Source organism: Drosophila miranda, chromosome 2 (assembly GCF_003369915.1).
Source record: "Drosophila miranda strain MSH22 chromosome 2, D.miranda_PacBio2.1, whole genome shotgun sequence".
Classification (NCBI taxonomy): Eukaryota; Metazoa; Arthropoda; class Insecta; order Diptera; family Drosophilidae; genus Drosophila; species Drosophila miranda.
In genome coordinates, this window is record NC_046675.1 from 22,953,655 (window position 1) to 22,978,339 (window position 24,685).

General features: G+C 40.9%; 2 protein-coding genes across 2 annotated transcripts; both read right to left on the reverse strand.

The window, feature by feature from the left end:
• Positions 1-3,524: 3,524 nt before the first annotated feature.
• Positions 3,525-5,806, reverse strand: LOC108153887 (low choriolytic enzyme). The gene has a single exon (XM_033389100.1). It carries the CDS (start codon positions 4,301-4,303, stop codon positions 3,548-3,550), a length of 756 nt encoding a protein of 251 aa, XP_033244991.1. The 5' UTR covers positions 4,304-5,806; the 3' UTR covers positions 3,525-3,547.
• A 100-nt stretch (positions 5,807-5,906) lies between these two features.
• Positions 5,907-22,665, reverse strand: LOC108156737 (protein fem-1 homolog CG6966). The gene is made up of 5 exons (XM_017288396.1): positions 22,075-22,665; positions 8,487-8,847; positions 7,824-8,424; positions 6,948-7,761; positions 5,907-6,885 (listed from the first exon to the last, which is right to left on the reverse strand). The coding sequence occupies exons 1-5, from the start codon at positions 22,132-22,134 to the stop codon at positions 6,700-6,702; spliced, it is 2,022 nt and encodes a 673-aa protein (XP_017143885.1). The 5' UTR covers positions 22,135-22,665; the 3' UTR covers positions 5,907-6,699.
• Positions 22,666-24,685: the final 2,020 nt, after the last annotated feature.

A 24,685-nucleotide genomic window follows, 5' to 3' on the forward strand; every position in this document is an offset into this window, starting at 1 on the left:
CATGGAACTGGGTAGAGAGAGAGAGAGAGAGAGAGAGAAAGAGAGAGAGAGAGAGACAGGAGCAGACACAGTTCAAATAGGCAGCTTCAGACACTCGCCTTGCTTAAGCACTTAGTGCACCATTAAGTGCCTCGGATTTGGATTGTATTCCGCTCCCCTACATCTTTTTCTTCTCCTGCTCCTGCTCCTGCCACTCCTCCTTCTTCCACCACGCTGTCTGTAAATTTAACTGACACTTACACTTGCACTTCCCTGAAATCAAATGCATTCGTGTTCGGGTTTTTGTTGAGGCTGCACTGTTTGAAGAGGCTTGAAAGCGCCTCTTCCAAAGCTAACGGGCTATAATCGAATGGGAATGGTAGAAAGATTAAGGACTAACCATTGTCCTGTAAAAGTTTATATTTCGATAATAGTTAGACAATAGGTACATCGATTTATTTAATTCCTTTTTCGGGGATGCTCCCCACTTCGGCGCTCATGACTTGTAACTAATGAAACGGAAGAGCTTCTTGACTTGTCCATCAGAGCTAGATCAGAAGAAAATCGATGTCTTAGTGGTGCGCACTTTTACAATAGTATTTTATAGTTGCTCAAAGATAATTGCATGATTATTACTCGTCCAAATATAACGTGATATGTACATAGAGGACATATAGTTCTTTGTGCGGTTGATGGATATTCGATATAGGAAAATTCATGTGGCACCCAAACATCTAGCTCGATTCCAAGTCCAGCTTCTTGTAAATGGTTCTCTGTTATTGGGTAAATTAAGAGCTCTTGGGCCCCATTGCTTCACTTATTTGTACGAATTTATCATACTTTTTGTAAAGCCTATTTCCACAGAGACACAATCACCATCCATTTGCGGAATGGTCCATAATTCCTGGGATGGCATTCAGAAAAATGTCCGTGTGGTAGTAGCACAGGCCGCCAGAATTTAAATAATTAAATATCAAAAAATGTAGTGGACATTTAAAATTTCCTGTCTTTCATTCGTTATTAGTTACTCTTGGCATAAGTTACAACCTCACAAAATGTAGTATTCCCTTTAATTGATTCGATTTATTTATTGAAGATCAAAACGCAAAGATCTCTGCCAAAAAATTCACAGAGTGCAGGGACTCATACTATAACTATAAAGCAGTATTTTTTACCATTGCCGAAGCCCCAAATTAATAAACCTTGTTAAGTTTAGTAACGTTTGGGAACGTTCTGTGCCGCGCCTCTACTTTGTACCCGGTACTCAGACAGTATATACATACATACATATGTATGTATATATATCGCAAATTTTTATAAATTTGATTTTATCGGTTTCCATTTTTCAAAAAATTTATTTTTTACATCTATCTCTTTTTTCCCAGTCGCACATCAACACCAGCCGATTTATCTCGCTTCAGATTTTATCCAGACTCTGCAATCTGCAAGATATGGTTATTTGGCCACACATTTTTGGCAAAATGTACCCTTGTACTCTTCGAGTACCGGGTATAAAAACACCTCTTGGGACTTATGTTTGGCTACCTGTTCGACGACCAGTGTATTATGTAACTTCGATGCATTCCAGTGCTACTAGATGCCATTTATTGCGGAATACGGTGCTTCCAACCAAAGACAATTTATGTAGATATGTAGATACAATGATGAGCCACACCCATACATTATAATTATTATACGTATGATTATAATTATTATAATATGTCTAACCGTTTCATGAGTCAGCGCAGCAGAGCATTCAAATGTATGGGTGTTTAATTAAATCGATATAATGTGTTCGATAGGCGATAGCTGTTCAAATTTTTGAGCTTAAAATAATTTTGAAAAAACCGATAACTCCTGAAAATATTAAGTATACGACGAAGACAGTTCTTCAGATTCCTCTGCATGGTGCCGTTCTTTTATTCATGTCGATCTGATGGAAGCGCAACAGCAGAGGCTTCCTTTTTATTGCCTCGGCTATTGATTCTGATCAAAAATATATATACATTTTGAGGACGGAAACGCTTCGTTCTGGGTGTTACACAAATCTACACCTAATACCAATTATTCTGATTCGAAGTCATTTTGTAAATATGTATATTAAATAAAATATTAAAAACGAGGGGGAACGTTGTGAGTTGCTGCGGACACCGCAACTCTACGGTTATACCCGATACTAAGTCAGTTTGGCTCTCCTCCGGCAGACGCCTCTAATATTGAACGACACGACAAAGAGTGCGTGCGAGAGAGACAGAAAATCAGTCTGAGCGTGACGTCGGGCGCTGCGTAGCCACTGCAAATTGATTTGTTCCTTTCGGCTATAAAAATGATCTGATCTGATCCAGATTCAGCAATCTGATAGATATGGTCATTATCTATGATTCTGCGTTTTTAGTTTTCTCGAATGTGCAATATTGTGGATGCAACAGATTTTCGTCCTTTGTGTGGGCGGAAGGGGGTGGGGCGAAATTTTGAGATACACGTTTTATAGTAAGATCTAACAGGAGTGCGGATAACAAATTTGGTTACTCTAGCCTTAATAGTCTCTGAGATTTTTGAATATCCCCAGATTTTCGTCCTTTGCGGGGGCGGAAGGGGGTGTGGCGAAATTTTGAAACAAACTCGTCTCGGTCCGATATATTAGGAGTGTGGATACCAAATTTGGTTGCTCTAGCTTCTGTAGTCTCTGAGATCTAGGCGCTAATGTTTTACTCTAAGCAAAGCCGCCTATGCTACGTGTGTGTTAGAGAGAGACAGGGCGAGAAAAAATGAAATTGTTTTCTTGATGCTGGCTATAATAATAATACGATCCAATTCAGATTCTGCAGTCTAAAAGATATGGTCATTCTCTACGATTCTGCGTTTTTGGTTTTTTCATATCTTTACAATTGTGGATGCCACAGATTTTCATCCTTTGTGGGGGCGGAAGTGGGCGGGGCGAAGTTTTGAAATATTTTTGTTGCAGTGACATATCACAGAAGTCTGGATCCAAAACATCGTTGCTCTAGCTCTTATAGTCTTTGAGCACTAGGCGCTGAAGGGGACGGACAGACGGACAGACGGACGGACGGACAGACGGACAGACAGACAGACAGACAGGGCCCAATCGACTCGGCTATTGATGCTGATCCAGAATATACATACTTTATGGGGTCGGAAACGATTCCTTCTGGACGTTACACACATCCACTTTTACCACAAATCTAATATACCCCAATACTCATTTTGAGTATCGGGTATAAAAATTATCATACAAAGGAAATACAAGTTTTTTGATATTGGGAAGCAAGCGTCTTCAAAAAGTGTCATAATGCTATACAGAATACAGGCAAGAGCCTGCCTCATGTATAGAAGGAGCAATCGGCTGACTTTTTAACAAAAATATGTGTGGGCTAAATGAATCTTACTTACGTATTATATTCTCTTTTTTGTCAAACGCATAGGCTGAGAGCTAGGACTAAATCCAATCCAATCCAAACCATACCTGACCCTAACCGCACAAAAATATTTCACATTAGATAACCCAGTTTTATTACCAATCCAATTCCATAACACCATTATCGACGGTCTAACACTTGTACATTAAACGAATCTTGGTCCAATCGCCCTCGGATGGGCCCCGAACCTGGCCCAATTCGCGCTCCACCGGCTTGCCGTCAACCAAGGCCCGAATGGTGGGCTTGGTAGGATCCTTGGCAAAGGCATTCTTGGCATAATGCATAACGCTCTCGTAATCGTAGGGGACGTTGTAGGTGGTGGTCGAATTCATGGCCATGAACTGCGACCAGTACTTGCGAGGGATGTTGTCGTATTCAATCTGGACGTATTCATTGCGATCCGGGCGACTCTGCTCGTGGAAGAGACCAAGGAGGTGGAGCGTCTCGTGCTGGATCACAGCGGGCATGGTGAGGCAGCGCTCGTTAAGCTGGACATCGTGGGAGCCAAAGGGTATTGGATTATAGCCCACTCGGGTTCCGCACATGTTCGGGGACTTTTTGAAGTACACATAGCGACGACCTGCGGGCGGAGATCCATTAATCTCCTCGAACTGCACACACGTCTGCTCGTTGAAGCTGGTCATGGCCGTCCGGACATTGGCCACCTCCTGATCGCTGTAGTCCCCGGAAATGCGGTAGTAGATCTTGTTGCCAGGCCATCGCTGAAACTCCGACTTCAAGGCGTTGCGTGTTTTGGCCTCGGCCTGCTCGTCGTCCACATGGATCTCGTTGTAGTAGTTCTCGTAGGACTCTATTCCTTCTGATGCCACCAGACAGGGTCCGGCCACAGCTAACACCACAAAAAGACAACCCAATGGAAACAACATATCTTCGGTGTGTGGCCAAAGTTGAGGTCTGGCTTGGTTTTTATAGGCTTTCGTTTAAAATATATTATCAGTTTTATTTCTTCATTAAAATTGTTTTTTACTTTACACTAGGGCTTTGGATAAGAAAATACCTACAATTTACACTCGGTTCAGGCATACTTTTACTCGAACCTTTTGCACTATGCAACAAAATTAATGGTGTTCATTTGAACCCACGAAGATGATGTACATAAGTGTAATAAATATGTTCTGGTAAAGGTTAGTTTCTGGATTTTTCACCAGATATTATAGGTTTATAAAGATGATATCATTGTCTTTTCTGGCTGAAATAAAATCGGTGAAAATTTTCTGCTTTAGAGTTTTTATATTGTGTCTTTAATAGATTTCAGAAAACCTAACCTTAAGCTAAATAATATATAATTTGGAATTTTGTTATTGATTTTCATATTATATATTTTGTTAATCCAAAGAAGCAGAGGTAAAAAGAATCTTCCATTAATCTGTTGCATAGTGTAATCGGCCCAACAAAACCTACCGTCCCGCACTAAAGCCTGCTCTACATGGACGATCGCTGTTCCCTTGGTGCAATGGGGCTATGGTTGCACTTCTATCATTTTGCATAGCTTAATATACATAGATACAATAATTACACAGTATATGCAAACACCGCATATGATATCAAATTGCAGTTCATTCTATTTAGACTGGTGACTGGAAAAAGCTATATCTGCGTTAAGTAAATTTCCATTATCGAAAAGACCCTGTAATCCATGGAAAGTTTTAATTTCCTATGACCTGAATAACAAATTTATTAAAACGATTCAATTAAAGCTTGATCATTCTAATGATAATTTTTTAATGGAGAAACCATATTACATTATACTGCAACGTATGCAAATCAAAGTAATACAACAATAGAGTCCATATTTGTTACTCGAAAACTTTTCCAGGCCGCCACTGTGCAGTGCATGCAGTGTGATACTTTATTCTGGCCACTAGTGTACACATTAGTGTCCATTAGTGGGGACTCCACTTTATTTATAGTTTCAGGAATATTTGATTTCTGTCCAAAAAATGTAGAATTGTGGAAAACACTTCCTTCGGTGCTATACAGTCTCATGCCACTAGTGTTCATGTAAGATTTCAACGTGGAGTAGTATAGTTTTGAGCCCTCAGTGTAGCAACATTTAAAGCGATTGATATTGGCTCAGTTTTTTCTGACATTGACACTTTCATTAGTGCACAATTTTCCATAAGCGGATTACTGGTGGCATCAGTGTACCATTTCTCACATTTAAAACTCGTTCTGGACATCAGTGTAAATTTCGTTGACAGAATTTTGTCTCTTAGACAGAAGTGTACCATACTTCGTTTACAGCTTGACCTACTATTCCGGACTTTAGTGTCACTTCTGACACACTTTCTAGCCACCAGTGTTTGCTGGCCTTCCACTTTACAGCACCCTCATGGTATCACCTATCCACTGCTCCTTAGGCCACCCATTCCTTCGATCCAGTACATAAATATTTATAGACAGTAGAGATTCGAGGGCTCTGTTCTTAAGGTAAGTAAGTTGTGGGATACGGATACACCAATGAACGACTATGATTGTTAATTAGTTTTTATATTTCCAAAACTTAGTTCTTCTTCTCGCCTGTAAACATCACTTAAAAGTCGGTCGGTCGGTTTTCGTTTTTTTTTAAATTTTCTTGATTTCTGTTTTTTGGTCATAAACACTAAATACTCGTTACGCATATAACAATTTGGGCAGTAGCGGGGGGCGTGCTCACAGCAGCTCTGAGGAGTCGCCGGCGTGGCAGCCAGACAGGCGCTGGCCGTGGGTTAAGCTGCTCGAGCACGCCCCGACGCTGCAGCACATACACATAATATTATATTAATCATAATTCATACACAATAAAATAGCAAGAACACATAGTTAAGATAGAAGAAGGCTTCAACACATTTTTTGCAAGCAAAATTCAAAGACAGCAGCACTCTCGGTATCCATTCTCTCTGGTTCTCTGGAACTTTGATTTTTGCTTCTGTTGATTCCGCTTTCTGTCTCGTGATTCTGTGGTTCTGTCGTTGTGTCAATTCGTTATACACTGTCCTGTTCCGATGCTGCATCCTGGATACAGGCACTTTGCGTTTTGCTTGATCACAAATCAGTTCCTAGTCAATTAGTAACACTCTCCGTCAGGGCCGCAGCTCATCTTCATCATCGTAGTTCTCTCTCCATCTCTAAATATACACGTGCAGACAGTAGTCGTAGTAGTAGTATGTAGGTATTATATAGTGGATGGCGGGCGGGGTGGCGTGTGATCGATTGATCGAGCGTGTGAGCGATCGAGTGTATTGAGTGTGTGTTGACTCTCGTCCAAGCCACGGCTCTCCCTCTAGTGCAGCTCGATAAAGTCGTAAAGTGTCTCCGGGACCGTTCCCTTGTAGTGGATGTCGTGTCGCTTGATGGTCCGTGCTGCCAGGCACGCCAGCGTCGTGTATTTCATCGGATCAATGATCTTGTGCATGGGCGTGGGGCCCAGCAGGCTCTCGAATGTCTCCCCAGCAATGTTTTTCGTATCCTATTAGAGATTGGTTGAGAGATTAGCAAAGTCCTAAGGGAATTCCATCATCTATTACTCACCAGATGCGCCCCACCCTCGAGCAATATGTGCGCCAAGGGCTCCACATACGGCTGCAGTGTGGCCGCCAGATGCAGTGGCGTGTTGCCCGCATTATCGATGGCATTCGGATCGGCACCCACCTCCAGCAGGGCCTTCGCCAGCGTCGTCGATGGGAACTGGCTGGAGGGATAGCGACCCGCCAGTGTTCCCTCGCGATAGCAGGAATAGTGCAGGGCCGTCCTGTCGAAGCGCACGCGCACCTTGAGACGATTGAGCCGATATAGAGCGCCCATCACCTGGAGGCGCATCTCGGGACTGAGGCTCTCCGTGTCCAGCAGCGAGCTGAGCAGACAGCCGATGTGGATGGCACTTATCATGGTGCGACTGAGGGCGTTCGGGTCGTGATTGCAGTCGTGCTGATGCGCCGACAGCAGCGTGGTGGAGGCGGTGGCGGAGGTGGCCGAAGCGGAAGACGTGGATGAGGAAGCTGAACAGGATTTGCTGGCGGCAAGCAGCTGCTGCTGTGGCTGCTGCAGCTGCTGCTGCTGCTGTTGCTGCTGCTCGAGATTAAAGGCCTGTCCACGTTCCACCTCCTTGACGGCCTTGTAGAAAATGGTTAGCATGCCATCGGCCTCGATGGGCGGCACGACACGACCACGCGGCAGCAGGCGTCCCGCCTCGACCAGCATGAAGCTGAAGAGCTCGGCAAAGGAAAGAAGCGAGGACTGTGTCATGGGACTGAGCGGCTGCAGGATCTTCTGCTGCATTGTCAGGGCGTACGACCAGAGCTCTATGCAGCGATCGAAGCGTCCAGCGTCGGCATAGTGGGCACCCCTACGAAAGGAAACAAAAGCTGTAGCATAGTCTAATCTTCAATCAGAGATCCGTAAACCCACCTGAATCTGATGTAGTAGCTGGTATCTGGATGAGTGGGTCCTAGGATGCGCTGGCGAATGACCAAGGCCTGCATTCGCATCTCATCGGGATCGAGCACCATCTCCTCCAGCTCCTCCACGTTGGTCACCTCGCGCACCATCTCGTAGGCGGGCACTGGCTCTTGCACCTTCTTCGTCAGCGGCGGTTCCACATTGCGCTCCTCGAGCGCTCGACGCCACAGATTGAGGGCCGCGGCCATGTCTCGCTTTCTGTCCACATATGTGGCACCGAGCAGCTCCAGGGCATGTATCCGCGACTCACGGCTAACGCAGGGCAGCGTGATCAGGTGCTCCACAATGGGCATGTGGCCGGTGACACTGGCCGCCAGCAGCGGCGTCATTCCGTAGTAGTCCACATCCATGGTGGCGCCGTGCTTCAGCAGCAGCTGCAGGATCTGCAGGGAACCCGATTCGGCGCAGTCGTGGAGAGCTGTGTTTCCCTTGACGCTGCATCGGTTGACATCCGCATTGAGCGATAGGAGGTACTGGGCGATGCGGTAGTGTCCCTTGTAGCAGGCGATCATCAAGCAGGTGTGTCCATGGCGATTCGCAACCTCAAAGTCTGTCCAAAAGAATAGCAAGGGATTAGTACTTGCCAGGAATCGTTGCGCTCTATAAACTCACCCGCTCCATGATGTACCAGATACTTAACGATCTCGTAGTGTCCGTCGAAGCAGGCGGCCCTCAGCGGCGTTGAGTTCGTTCGCGTCGTACTGTTCACATTCGCCGCCCTGCGGACCAGCATCTTGACAATGCCCAGGTGTCCGGCGGCGGCGGCACACCACAGCGGTGGGGCATCCTCGATGGGCTCACCATCGAAGCTCACGGATCCCACCTGCTCCACATTGGCGCGACACTTTGTCAATAAATATTCTACAATATCGTAGTGTCCGTTGCGGCAGGAGATGACCAGCGGTGTGGCTCCGTTCACTTTCGCCGATATGAGGCTGCCCACCTCGCTGGAACTTTTGTTGTACAGGGTGGCCTGCAATCGACAGAACAGACAAAAAAACGATAGTTAGTTGCCGGATTAGGTAATCAGTTGATTTATGATTAGAACTTATTAAAAAATCCATTAAACCATTTGCGGTGTGCTTTGTGCTGGGGGAAACCCAATAAAGTGAATGTCTGTTTGCAAGTCTTTCAAGAGCAGTTCAGGGTCGGGTTCAGGGTCATATCAGAGAGTGTTCTTAAGTTTTGAAATGAAAGTGCTGTTTAAAGAACAAATAGGATGGTATTAGACACTTTTAGTGTTACAATAGCGTTTAGAATTGACGTATGGGGATGGGTGCATCGATTGATCAAGATAAGAATAATTAAGTACATTTTGAAGCTCTAAATATGAAATAAATAAATAAAATACATTTCTATTACATGTTGTTAAATCAAATATTTTCATATGAATCTCTCTCAGAATCTCTCTCAGCTAATCTATTGCGAGACATTTCATCTATATAAAATCTATAGTATTTCCATATTTTCAATAAAATTGTATAAGGGAATTTTTTCTCTGGTTGTATGATGACGAAATCTGGTTTGTAGGCTCGTACCATTCTAATCAATATTTTGATTCTAGAGAACCGACTTCGAAGCGGAATATGAATCTACACTTACCGTGTTTCAAACGGTATCTATATCTGAAGCCTGTTCCATGATCAAAAGAGATTCCGATAACGACAATAACAATCCCTGAGTATTGTCCACTTACAGTTCTGTAAACATTTGCTAATCGCATCAGCTGCTGTGTGTGCTCTCCCCACCAATACCCTTCTGCTTATCAGCTGTTGGTTCTGTTATTTGTATCTGTTTAAACATTGACATTGATACAAATCCTAATCTTCATTATGAACGATTTAATAAATGGTAGAAAAAGAGGAACAATAATTTATAATTGCTTCGAGACGATAATAAAGTCAACATGTGCTGGGGGGGATTGAACGGATCGGTAGAACCCGAGCGAAACGATAACGAATGGGTGGGTAAGACACACACGAACAGAGCCAGAAATAAGGCAAGAGTAAGAGAGAGGGAGATGGAGAGTAATCAGCTGAGAACTAGCTGTTCTATAGGGACTGTTGTCGTTGTTCTTGGGTGTCGGTCGGTCGTCTCGCATGCTAATTATTTTTTATTTTATTTTATTTTATAGGTTTCGCTGCGGTTGCGCTGTTGTTTTTTCCTATTTGCTCTCATGCCAATTTCAAATTGAAATTCATTTATGTCAAACGTGTTTCATTTTTCGCTTTATGCTAATTATGATGTTTGCCCGCGCGTGCAAAGGGGTGGAGGGATGGGAGCGGGCCGTGAATAGATTAAAGATATGTATGAATGGGTGATGAACAGCAGTTTCCATTTAATTTTTCAAATATTTATTTATTTATCTCTGCCCAAAAGTTTTTAATTGAAAAAAAAAAACAGGAAAACAAAGCATGTTCTTTGGGGAATATTTCCTTAATGTGATGGTCCCTGAAATGTCATCCTTTTTTGGAAGTATTTTCGTTTGATTTACATCAAAGTGGAAGAAAAAGTGTAGACCCCTGTTCCCCTGTTTTATTGATGCGAATGACGTGGATGTGCTGTGCCACGAACAGACACCCGATCAAGAAAGCTTTCACTTCCCCAGGGACTCCAACTTGAAGGAAACGGAAGCCCCTGACTAAAGCAAAACAAAAATCTATCAGCTCCAAGTAGAACATTTCCACAGAGACGACATGCGTTGTGCTCCAAACCAGAAGTTCAGGCACTGGCGAAAAAGGAGATAAGCGGCATGTGGAGCGGAGACGAAGGCAAAGAGCAGATAAAAGATGCCAACTACTGTTACGATGAAGAGGGGGAGAGGCAGGGGGAGCACCGGCGCAAAAGACCTTGTGAATGGCGTGCGATGCTTCTAGTTTATGTTATTTTTGTTCTTCCATTTCCTTCACGCTTTCTTTTCACAGTAAGCACTCTCTCTCTCTCTGTCTGCTTGCAGCCATCCGAAGCTCTCTCTCTAACAGTTCTTGCCAAAGGCACTGTCTACTAGTGTTGTGGTGAGGTCCCCTCTCACTTTTTTTACTTTCTCTGCAAGCGGAATATGCAACTATTATTCTACCGCTCCCTCGTACACTTCGCCTTGGCTTTACTCTCTCTCTCTCTCTCTCTTGCTCTCCGTCTCGAACAGTACTGGTCAGAGACCTCTCTGTTCTCATAACAGTTCTTTCGTCGATGCAAATACTCAGAAGAAGCTTTCGTTGACTTCCTGCTTTCTCTCCAAAGCATTTACTTTTTAACATTACGCTTTGTCCGATCTTCAAAACGACGTCACACGACGGCACAGCAGCGGCATTCTTTGTCTTAGCCCCTCTACACCCCCCCCCCTGCTTTTTTCACACCCCTCCTCGCCTACAGCAATGAAAGCCTCGTGCCGCGTGACAAGCAAAAAACGACCAAAAATATAAAGAAGGAAAATAAAACAAAAACAAATTAAAGAAACACATTTTTGGCAACAAAATAAAGCGGAAAATTTATCTTCAAAATAAACGAATATTGAAATGTCTTTTGGGCCAAGGAAAAGCGCAGCAGAGCAAACGCAAAACGTAAATTGAACAATGAAAATTACGCATTTATTTTTGCCTGCAATTAAGCGAGAAAGGAAAAATAGTGGCAGCCAGAAGATACCCTGTAAAAATAAAAAGCAATGGCAAATAAAGCCTTGTATTTGGTGTTATATCTCACAGTTGTTTTCCGATTGTATTGATTTTAGGTTACATAATAGACTTTTGCCTACAGATAAACAGATATAATTCTATTAAGAATCAATTTACTGTTATACAATGTTCAGGGAAGCAAGTAACGCTTTGGGAACATGTAAAAGATCCTTTGAAGACTACAGTGAACCCCATTGCACACTCCCAGTAGCCACCAACAGTAGTGGTGGTCCCATCCGTCGAGTCACCTTCCATTCCATTTGTGGCTACTGAACTTTTCGCTTTCATTGACAGGCGGTGTATGCCCCAAAGGGGGATCTGTTGATCATCATCATCACCATCAACAGCGGCAACACCAGCAGCTGTTCGTTTTCTTCCCCTTCCGCGTTCTGCTCAATTATGATTCAAGCTCCGACTGCGATGAATCAGCCTTAGTCACTCCCTCTCCTCTCTCCACCCGAAAGCAGGGTGAGGGGTGACCTTGTTACTTAAGCCCGGTGCCGAAAAGCTTCAAACGAAATGAAAAGTCAATCTGACAATGGCGGAGGGGCGGCCCCTGTGGCCCACAAAGCAAATGGCACGTAACCCGAAGGGACGGCCTGGCGGCGGATATGGCAACGGATAAGGCAAAGGAGAAGACATATAGCTGGAAAAAATCAATCAATTGTGTACAGGTTGCTCGGCCCTATGCTATAATAGATATGACCCCAACGATTCTGGTTCAGTGGCCCCAATTTCCATCCAAGCAATTGAGCATAGGAAATGATGGGAAATTCTTCACTTGGATATTCACTTTCATTCAATTACGATAAGTAGGCGGCTGTTTAGACGGAATAAAAACCAACGGTGGGAAAATGCCAAGCAGATAATTGCATAGAACAACTACAAAACATTTAGGGAACAAAAGAGTTCAAAGGAGTATATTATTCTATAAGAATATAAGATTGTATTACATATCTATATGTAAGTATTTTCGATCCCATAAGCATTGGAGAATACTCGAATGTTTTAATTCCAATCGGTATCAGAAGAGAATAGGACATTAGAATATAGACAAATATATGCATTAAATGTTTACTATAATGCAATGAAATATATTCTATAAATATAATTGCTTTCTCTACTGTTAAGGCAATATATTCTATAAGAATTGCACATTTCTGCAGCTACGCCACGTGTGGGGTATTATTAGATTTCCCAAAGAATAGTCTAGTCTGAATTAGCCATCTAATTAAACAAGGAAAAATCCCTTTCTATGACTAATTAACCCTGAATATTTAGAAGAACTTTCCAAGAATTCTTGTTTGCTTTCCCATTGAGACTCACCAGAAATCCCCTAAAAGTCAGTAAATTTCCCCCCTCAGATCGAAATGAATGAAAACAAAATTTTGAACGGGTAGGGGGAGAAACGCAATAAGCCAAGTAAATTTATGACTTAATTTCAGCGAAAATTGTTTCTTGCAAACGAAAACAAAAGCACAAAATTTCTCTTCCCGAAAATGGGGGGAAAAAAAATGGAAATTAATTTTCTTGTTCATATGATTGTTTGGCAAATTGTGAAAATGTGTAAACAAGCAGCGGAACACACGATTTCCGACTGAAAGGTTGTGCGATCTCTCATATGTATTTTTTCTGAATCGAAATCAAAATCCAGAGGAGAGTGGAAGCACCTTGAGCGCATTTTACCGCTATGAAACAAATGTCAGCCCGCAAAACGCGGCCTAAACACAGCAATTAACTAAAAAAAAACAGCAAAAGCAACAACAACAACAAAAACAAAGAAACAAATTTTCATTTCCGTGTAATAAACAATAAACACCACTTTCCATTGTTGTTGTGTGAATTGTTGGTTTTGGTGGTTCGTTTCTCGGTTTTTGATCAATTTTTCAGCTGTTTGCCCCCCACTGGATCTCCGAGCTCACACGCATAATTTATTATAATTTTGACATTGAACGAGTTCAATGTCGAGTCGATGATATGCACAAGCAGTAGACAAACGCTTTGCTTTGGATTCCAATTCCAATTCCGATTCCGATTCAAGTTCAGACTCCGCTCAGACGTCGCGGTCTTGGTCATCCAACTTTTGGTTCAATTTGGGATGGATGCCGTTCGACCGTTCCATCGTTCCGCCGTTCGCTGACGTCGCGTCGCGGCTCGACATTCAAATCAGTCAAGTCCCTGTCCCCCCATGCCCCCATCCCTCGTTCAATCTGTTGCTGACTCAAATTATTTGGTTTATTTGTTAGCTAAGCCATGACAGTGTCGCGGCTGCGCAGTCCGCTCAAGGGTGCAGACAGCGGGGGAGCAGCACAAACAGAGGCAAAAGCGCAGCAGCACGGCCACAAACACAAACACAAACACCAGTGCTGCCATTTTAGAGTCAAATCTAGCCAGAGATCAGAGCAAAAGCCGAAGTAACAGTTAAATCTGGCTATTTTTCACATAAAAGTCGACTCTTTTTAGCCACAGATCTGGCGGTTTTAAGCGGCGAAATGGGAGAGCTTACCATTCTAGCCTCTAGAAGAACATTTCTTTTATAAGTATAAATCAATAAATAAACTTAAATTCGAGGTATGCAATTATAGGTTTCAGCAGGTTTGGTATTCAATATACTAGCATAGAATATCGAAAGCTTGAATTGTTTGAGCATTTTTTAAAATCTACTGTTTTTGTTTAGCTATTTTGAACGATAGATTCAACTCCAATTGGCATCACTGCCGCTTTTTGAGGTCAACGGTGCTTTTAACGGAGCATCCGATGAGCAGCAGCGTCATTCGGTGGCAGAGGCGGTAGTCGATGGGCGCAGAGGTGAAAAAAAACTCGTTCAATGAAAGGGTTCACATTAGAGCCCGGCAGACAGGCAGAGCCAGAGGCAGGGTCGAGGTCAAGGTTGTTTGGTGGAGGTGGGGTTTTATGGGTGTGTGGAAAAATACAAAATCAGTTAATGATATGGAAAATTTGACTATCTTGAACTTGAATGCTATTCAGCTTCTGCCAGCCAGAGGCAACAGACATTCAGATATATCGATGGTCTCTATGGGACAACAAAAACACAGATAAAAGATTACCAAGAAGTCTACCAGACAGAGGCAACAGACATTCAGATATATCGATGCTCTCTATGGGACAACAAAAACACAGATAAAAGATTACCAAGAAGTCTACCAGACAGAGGCAACAGACATTCAGATATATCGATGCTCTCTATGGGACAACAAAAACACAGATAAAAGATACCCAAGAAGTCTACAGATAAACCACTGTAGAAACAAAACTCTGGCTCTTTAGATTTACGATTCTATAAGTATTTAATAAATACGGTTTACGGGGAGGCCTTTAATCTTTGCTGCTTTCGCCCTCCTGTGTTGTTGTTTTAGTTAATCGTGCGATGAACTTGACAAAGCGGAAAAACAAGGAAGAAAAGCAGGGAATGCAGTGCTACCTTGCAAATTTCAATGGCTATAAAGATTGTATCTGTAGATATCATGAGGGGAACATATATGTACTTTGTAAATGACAGCCATTTTACAGAAGATCTCAATAGATCTCCTTTATGATTCGAAAAGCCACAACTATAGGCTTTTCCTCATATTGCTAAAAGTTAGTAAAACAAAATTTAAGAAACTCCTATTTCAAAGGCTTCTTTATCCGCTTTATAAATAAATTATTGATCATGATCAGCATCAGCTTACAGCAGCTGCTTCTTCAGCTTTTTCGTAGAACCCTCAAATATTAAGAAAAGTGTAGATGTCTAGATATACGAGTATATCAATACTTCAATATACATAAATCAATATGGATCTGGTAGCACGCGTAAGAATTTTGACACGTTCTCCCCTCTCCATTTGTATTTGTGTCCCCGCCACTCGCCTTGTTGAGGGGCTTTTGGGATCGTAAATAGTTATGATGTGCGATAAAGTTGCACTGAGCGAAAATTCGTAGCGTAATTGTTTCTGCCTGTCAGTATTTATTTTCTAGGTTACTCGAGTCACAGTCATGGCTAATTGCGCGGGTTGTTAAACTTCAAATCCGGATGTGACCTTCAAGAAAATACGTATTATTACTTTTTGAATGATTTTTGTTGTCAGTTTCTTTGTTTTACTTTTTTTCCCTGGCGGCAAAATATAATGTGGTTGACACAGCGACTGTAGTATGGATCGTTGCCACTGCCGAAAACGTATTTCTGTGGCAAGACTTTTAATTTATACTTTAATCAATATAAATTCAGCTCTATTTAAAGTTTTGGGCGTTGCTATGATGCAATCCCCTTCTGCTAAAACTTTGAAATAGTCGAAAACACACTCGCAAGAGACTGAAAAATGGTTAGCTTAATTAAGAAGTTCTACTTTTGAAATTAGGCAACTTGTTTTAGCACTTCCCAAAGCCCAAAGTTTTCCAAAGTTTCTCATCTCTTAAGAATTTCTTTCAGTGCAATCAGTGAAACAATAGATTTTCGAATTCTTATATTTCAGGGTTTTCGCTATGTGAAAATATGCGTATCATAAACATAAAGCCAATGAATGCAATCATTATCGGAGGAGGAGACGGCGGGAAACCATAAGATCTCCATTTCTTTTCCTCTACTGGCGGTTTCAATTCTTTGTTTATCTTTTGTTGCCGTTAATTGCTGCTCCTCTCCTCTTCTTGGTGCTCGGGTTCCCTTCGTGTACTCAATAGCCACAGATGCTTGACTCTACCATATCGTATGTATTCAGTAAATATTCTCGTACTTACAGACCCCAACAAAGCGTGTGTATGACAAAGACAACATCAGCAGAGAATTGGAGTCAAAGTAAACCACCACCAGACGGGCAAGATTGGCTCTGACCTTACACACACCACACACCACACACACAGATACTCTCGTACTCGCACTCACACCACTGAAAACTAATAATCAAGAAGCAGTTAAATGGCAAACAAGTAGAAAAAGAAGCAGCGGTCTCCCCCCAGAGCCCCCACCAAGCCCCTAGCGCCAACTCAGGCACTGACTCAACGCGCGGTTCGAACTCAAACAAAAAACAAAGAAAAACAATGCCTCAAAGACTAGTTTGAAACGAGATTTAGATACCCTAACATGAATTATCCCGAAACAAATCCCATTTAAATTTTCAAGTATAGTAGAGTCTATTGGGTCCTTGCTCCCTACATGGCTCCCATGGCTCCTTTGCTCAAAGATTTATTTTTCGTAAACTGAAAAATAAAATTCCCAACATCGTTTCGAACGACAGATTTAATATATTCCCATAACAAAGGAAAAAGTGCAACCAGTTTACAAAATTGTACATAAGAATGCCATAAAATTACGCTTATAAAAATAAGCCAATCCTATAGAAAATTGATTAAAATATTGAATACAATTATTTGTCTTTTAAAAAATGTGATGAAATAACTCTTAAAACAGCAGCAAACTGAAAAGATAGTCCTGTGCCAAGACTTACTACGAATTCAGGCAGGAATATTCTAGGGAAAATACGATTGACTATTTGATTGATTGTTTTTAAAAATTCTAAGTTCATAGTGCCTACGGCTAATTCTTAAATTACTATTTGTCAAGTTCAATTTAGATCAATTTAGACAGGATGGTATTGATATTGAACTTGATAGGCAAGTAAACAGACTTCGCTAGATCTACTCTATCAAAAGAATAATAAAGTGCAGTCGGATCCCTTTTTCTATAAAAAATCACAATACCCCTCTCTGCTAGAGTACACTCATACACAACGTATTCGCATTTTGAGGTTACCCCAACAGCAAGCAACAAATTGCAAGGCACAAGAATCACAGCCTCAACCCCAAAAACAAATTTAAAAAAAAAAAACAGCTGTTGACCAACTAAAAAATCGGTTTTGCGGCGTTTTTTTGCATACAACTTTGAGAAACTTTGCAAAGTCAAGAGAAGAAGAAAAAGGAGACTGAAAGACAGAAAACAAAAATTGTACATCGAATTATCTTTAATGTTATGCCTTGGCAAATGTTTTGAAAACGCTCGAAAAACGCTCTGCCGCCTGATTGGAGTGTGTTGTGTCTTGAGAAAACGATTTTCATGAATTCAAATGAATTTGATTTTCGGACTTTTGCATGTAATTAAAAAACCAACACCAAAATTTAATGAGTCTTACTAAAGAATAATTAATCAGTTTCGGTTAATTTCTAATCATTTCAAGGCTTACAAATGATTATGAACTGAATTGTTGAGGCGCCCCCCAATGATGATAGTAAATGTCTAATTCTTTGGATAGATTTAGTCGCTTCCAGAGAAATGCGATATCTTATCTAGCAAGATATTATATGATTGATTGATGCATAACTTAAGGGCCACTAACATAAAAAAGATAACTTAAAGCCAGCTAAAAAGTATATAAAAGTAAATGATTTATTGGTCGTGTGTGAGAATGAAAGGGAATATGCCATTCAAGGGACAGACATTGTGTTACAATGTTCCTCAAGAATATATTTACTTCGTTAATGATTATAGAATTCCCTATATCTCTAGTTGATTTAGATGTAAATTATTTTCTGTTGGAGTCTGGAAATTATTCTACCTAGATCATTGAACTTTAATCGCTGGATCCTAAGCTTAAGCGTAATAAATTTAATTATAACCAGTTTCGAGTACACGTAAGCGAACCTTTAGAGTCTTGATCTTGATCAAAAAGGTTGAATTTAAATGAATTAAAATACTCTTAATGGATACAGATCGTATTCCTATACCCAACATTAATTTCCATCTTTCCATCGATCTTTTTATGGGAGGTTTTCAACCAGAGAGATCTTTGTTGAACTTCGTTGAACTACTTCTCAGATACCTTTCGTCCCCCCTCCCTGCGAAGCCTCATCAATCATTCGATCTTAGATCTTAGAGCCATATCACGTACGGCTGAGAAAACCAAACAAAATGGGGAAAAAACAACGAGGAAGAACCAAGAAATATTTTGTTGTGTGTACTCAACATAAAGTGGCACTCCAACATCGAGTACATCGTGGTTGATCTCTCCTCTCTCTCCCTCGCTACTAAAGGCGTTTCTTGTGGCAGTGAGAGAGAGAGGGTCTGGGGGCTGGAAGTTTCTTATTTTTGGAACAAACATAAACAACACCGAGAGCAAGAAAAACCAGTTCTATGAGGTGGGGGCTGGGGGCTGGCTAGAACATGCTGCACGTCGAACCAAGCAGGTTGCTTGGCTCTCCCTCTGCCCCTTCCACTCCCCTACCATATGTATATGGAACATTGAGTGCAGTAGCCACCCATACTTGAAGCTATTTTTGGGCAACTTCAATATCCCATCCACTCACGATTTATATTTATTTATTCCTTTGGAGGGGGACAACACTCCCATACCCCGTACGTCGCTCTTTCCTCTAAATAATGCTCACACCCCATAAATGACACATTTCCAGGGTCGAGAGACAGACCCGTCAGTCAGGAAGTTTAAAGAAAAACGAGAATACAGTGCACGATCGAAAGAGTGAACAAAAAGGGAACACAATTCCAAATTGTAATCACGTTTCTTAATGTGCTTTGTTTTTACTTTTTCAAAGAGGTCTTACGTTAAAATAAATCGAAACCGTTTGGTAGAGCTTGGGACCCGAACGCACGAAAATTTCGGCTACAGGCAAGTCAGATCTTGAGACTTTGGGCGACTATAAGCGGTTCTTCATTGTATTATCACTGTGGAAGTTATCCCCACCTTAATGATAAGCTGTTTTAGTGTCCTCCAGGCAGATTTTAATAGTTTTACGATAGAAATAATGTCTTATTTTGTTCAAATTTTTATGGGTTATGTATTACAGAGATCTACGATGTTTGAAAGGGTTCTTTATACATATAAACATCTATTCAAAACTATAATCTCGTTGAACTCAACCTCTAGTGAGTGTCCAATGTGGTGGGCCTGTGGATGGGATAGCCAGGCGAGCCGAGCCTTCCCTCAACTTTCGTGTGATCGAACGCTTTCAAGGATAATTGTCAACACGGCAGCGGCAGAACGAAGAACAAGAACCACAAAAGGTAAAGACAAAAACCCGAATGGAACGAACGGCTCTTTGTTCTCTTCTCTGCCGCTCCTGCTGCTGCTGATGCTTCCTCCTCCTCTGCCGATCATAATAATAAGCAAAGTGCGTTCGCCTGGTGGGCGTTGCTGAGGGGCATGACACCGGCTGAGAGAAAATCAAAGAGAGAGAATCGAAAAGCTCGTCTCTGGGCAAATGACAGACGCGACGCGGAAGTGAATTGTGATCAGACCTGCCCCGGGCTCGCTGACGACGTGATTTCCAGCTCTTAAAATTGGCCCGTCCATCAGTTATTAACGTGTTCATCCACAACGTGGCCCAAATACAAAAACAACAGCAGCGAAATAAAATTGCTAAAAATACCTGCTACGCATTTGGAGCAGTCAGCAACAACAACAACAGCCACAACCGCAGCAGAAATAAAAACCCAAAGCGAATACGAGTATTGTCTCCACTGATAAGATAAGCCCAGCCAAAGGAAATGATTCAAAGCCAGCGGGGAGGGAAAATGCAAAACAAACAGAGAGAAAACCCCAGGGTACCGTTTCTTGGTAAATTTGAAATGAGCGAAGAGCACGCTCTGTGGTGGTTCTAACTTGTGGCCCACGACTGTCAAAGCAAGCTCGACTTTTCATAGACGAATGGGGAATACAGTGGAGGCTCCCTTGAGGGGGAATCAATGTTAAAAATAGTATTTGCATAGAAAAGATATATTCCAGAGAGGCCCCGAATCGAAATGGAAGACATTTGTATTTAATTGACACTTTTTAGAAAAAATAAAATACTTAATGGACATAATTCCCCACAAACTAAGTGATTCTAAAAGGTGCCTGATGTGTTTACAATATGCTAAACACCACTGTGCTCGTAAGTGCATGGGCATAATGGAGAACAGAATAATTTACGGTCAATATTCTCCCTATTGATTTCCATTTGCAGCTCAGAATAGCTCCAGCACAGCTCATTTGCAAGTTTTCCAGCAAGTGAACTACATGATTTTCATGTCACGTATAATTTTTTGAAATGTCAGACAAGCTCAGAGAATCAAATGCTGCCCCAGCCACACTTATCATCGCAGATACACAGGCAGGCACACAGGCCACACTTATCATAAATATGCACACGGCGCAGGCACAGTCACAGTCGCAGTCACAATTATTCAACAACACCCACCCCACACAGTGGGGGCTAAAACGTAGCTGCTTCAATGCAACAGCGCCAAGTGCAGCAGGTTTTCTGCCTCTGTTTCACTTTTTCACTCAGCGTATGGTGTATGCCAATGTCAATCTGGCTCTCCAGCCATAGGCCACACATCCAAGGTAGATCCAGGCCCAGGCCCAGACGCAGACCAAAGCTTAAGAACTTTTGTTATGCAAAAAGCGTGCCTCAGCCCAAAGTATTGCAGTCGCAAGCAAAAGTTTTCAAGCTTCGGTACGCCCACAAACACGTTTCTCGGTTGCCGGGCGGGCAAACATATGAATATGTATATTTATATGTTATTTGTTATTGTTTGGCGCTAGAGCTATGCATTTGGCAGGTTTAGCGGGGAAAAAGGCCAGATATGTTGGCAAGGGAAATTGCTAAGCTGCCACTTCTAACTTTTAAAACCGTAACTGAACAACAAATCAAACTAAAATATTAATTCTGGTTTTAGATCTACAAAACGATATTTCCGGCAGCTTCTGGTTTATATATTTTAAAACTTAAGTAAAATGACTACTTTTTATATTAGTGGAACTGCCAGATTAGGCAAATTTGCAAAAAGAAAACCTGCTAAAATTAAAAACCTGTCCAGTGCACATGCTCAAAAATTAGCATATCACCAAATTTAGTTGTTCCTCAGCAACAAAACTGAATATTACATATTTATAATATTGCGAATGGAACACCCGTTCTTTTATCTGAGCGATGGGCATCAATCAACCCCAAAAAGATGGTATCAAATATGTTTTAAATGAACACCAGGAATAAATTCTGGGTTAAATTACGTGTGTTTGCATACTTTTCCTTGAAACGCTCCCATAATACACAGATTCTAATTCCAGCTAGCTGATTTTTTGCCTAAGCTATACGATTGCCTCTCAGTTCAGGGTTTAATCTTAATTTAATTTTGGACTAAGTTTTGAAAAACGGAACTGGTAAGAAATCTGCATAGAAGTTACCCATTTACATATTTTAGCTTCTTTCCAGCTAGATTTTAATGTTCGACTAGCCATCACATCACTGTGGGCAGAACATGCGCGTATACGCTTACCAGCCAGCGAGAGAGAGAGAGAGGGAGTGGGAGAGGAATTATGTGTGACTTGGTGAGAACTTTATTGATTAGTCACAAGGCTAACACTCTGCCAGCTGAGATTTCCACACAATAAAATAATTTGTTGTTAATATTACTGCTGCTGGCTGCAAGAATTGGAAGCTGTAGAGCTGCCTCGAAGCCCAGCATTTCCACCCACTTATCAAGCACTGCACACAGCGTGAGAGAGAGAGGGGCGTTTTTTTACGAACGCATATGAACTCACCTTCAATTGGGGCAGATTATTATCGCGGGCAGCATTAAAAACAATGAATTTGTAATCCATTTTGTTGAATCGCCTTCAGCATAAATCTCTCCGATTCTCTGGTGTGATGGTGGGTGGTGGGGAACAGGGGGTCCACAGCAAAGATTCTTGTTTCTCTTTTTCTGCCGCTGCTGCTTCGCAGAGAGACGAACAGAGAGGTTCTTGTGGATGCTGTTGATGTATGTATTTATTTCGAGTAATTTTATTTATTTTGCACAAAATAACTTTCAATCCGTAAACGCAAACATGTATAGAATTTTGTATATTCGACAATTGACAATGTTTTCTTGGCCTCCGTATTTTTATTTTCTTGCAATTACAATTCTCATTTCTTATTTGTTTCGCACTTTTCTTTCGTTCTTCTTGTGGCCCGCTGCCAAAAAGCAGGAAGATGAATAATCCTTCTTTCTTTTCGTGTTACTTGCTGTAGTTGCACTTCCGGGCTCACTTAATTCTCGATTTATATTTTTTTGGATCGGATTTCGGTTACTACTCTGCTGGGGCAGAGCATTTAACACACAACACACAATAACCAACAACTCTCGATTTGAACTAGAGGTGGAGAACTATCGACGGCGCTGTCAATGTTTTTCGAAAAACTATCGTCTACTATCGATATCACTATCGACAGCAGTGTGACCGCGGACTTATCGTTAAAATATACTGACGAATTCAAGTTTTTTTATACATATTCCTCAATTTTGATATTCCTTCGAATATTACTAGCTATATAGAATATTTAGCCATGCCACCATAATTTAATCCAATTAATGCATCAATTTTCTACAAGATTGGATAGTTTTTAATCCTTGCTTTTATTGTATTTTTTGTAAAAAAAAGGTTTAAACGAAAAAGTTTAACAAAAAAAGAGTCGCAATGTTGCTGGTATTTGAAGAATGATGCGTGTATATGCATTTTTATACCCTATTTCGTTAATTTTATATGAAGATGAAACGTGATTTATAAAGACCTTTTCTCAAATTGATATTCTTTAGACATATTCAAGTACATTATTAGTATCTTGTGTATATTTATCTCGATCCTGATACCTACTGAGCCTTGGAAGACAAACATTTTCACAACTCTATAACATCCATTTCCCCCAGGGTATGTGTGCATGGAATTAGCAACATGTTTGTGTATGGAACGAGACTCATTGTTGCTAAAGCGAAACTGCGGCGAACTGCGGCGAACTCAAATTCGATTCAAAAAACGACCAATTCTTTGTTCCGTTGAATAATACTATCTATATAGAACATTTAGCCATGCCCACTCAATTTTGTACGATTGATGAATCAATTCTATACATGATTGGTCTATTCGAAATACTTGCATTTATTGGATTTTTATATAACATTGAAAATGAAATTAATAAATGACAAAAATACCATTTAGCACTAAAAAACACCACATGGGAGCGCGGCGAAAACCAGTTTCTACAGTATGACCCTCATATACGGTCTCATTTGAAAAATATACCGAGTGGTGCGCGCCAAATTGAACTTTTTTGAATGTGAGCGACAAGGATTTAAATGTTGTCAACCGGGCCTTTATCTATGCCCACATAATTTCATACGATTAATGAATCAATTTTCTACTTAACTGGCCAGTTTTTAGTCCTTGCTTTTATTGTATTTTGACTAAACAAGGTTGAAGCAAAATAGTTCAACAAAAAAACAGTTGCAATGTTGCTGGTAAATTCGCAACATTTGTGTATGGAATGGGACTCATGCTGCAAAAGCGAACTGCGGCGAATAAAAATTTTGGTCAAGACCAGTGTGACCCTCAGAAATATACCGAAATATACCGTCTTATTTCAAAAATATACCGTAAAAATACTGACGAATTCCAGTTATAAATATCGATGGTATTAGCAGTTATCGGTGTCACAGCAGACAGCTAGCGACAGCATTTGCGGCTGTGGCGGGAAAAAACCTCATTGATATGAGACCGTATTTCGTACCGTTTATCAAGCTCGAATTTAAATTCAAATAAAAACTTGTCCATCGAATCTTTTGCCTTTGGTTTATTTATTGAATTTATTTTATACAATTTCATATGCATTTTTGTTTTTCTTGTTCATTTGTTTTTTTCGATTAAGTCATAAACAGTTACATTGTTTTACATTGTAAATTTGAATATGGTTTACTTAATAGTATAATATTAATATTATATTAATTTTAAGTCATATTTGTATATTTATTTAGTAATATCCCATATGGTTATGATACGCATAATATATGTGTGTGTTGTTGTGTGTTTTTCTTCCAACAAAAATTATAAACAAATAAAAACATTTTTTTATTGAGTAGTTTTGCTTACGTTTTTTGATAGTTTTGTTTTTATTGATTATTTTATTTATTAATAATTATTGTAAATATAATTAGTTAAAGCTACAACTTAGTGCGCGTTCTTGTACTCCAACAACAACAAAAACATCTACAACAAAAATTATGACACATTAACAATAACAAAAAAGATATAGTCGATCGATCGTTTATTAACAACAAAGAACAAACTATAAAAAAAAATAATAATCTGTTACGACTTTTATTGTTAAACAAAGGAAAAT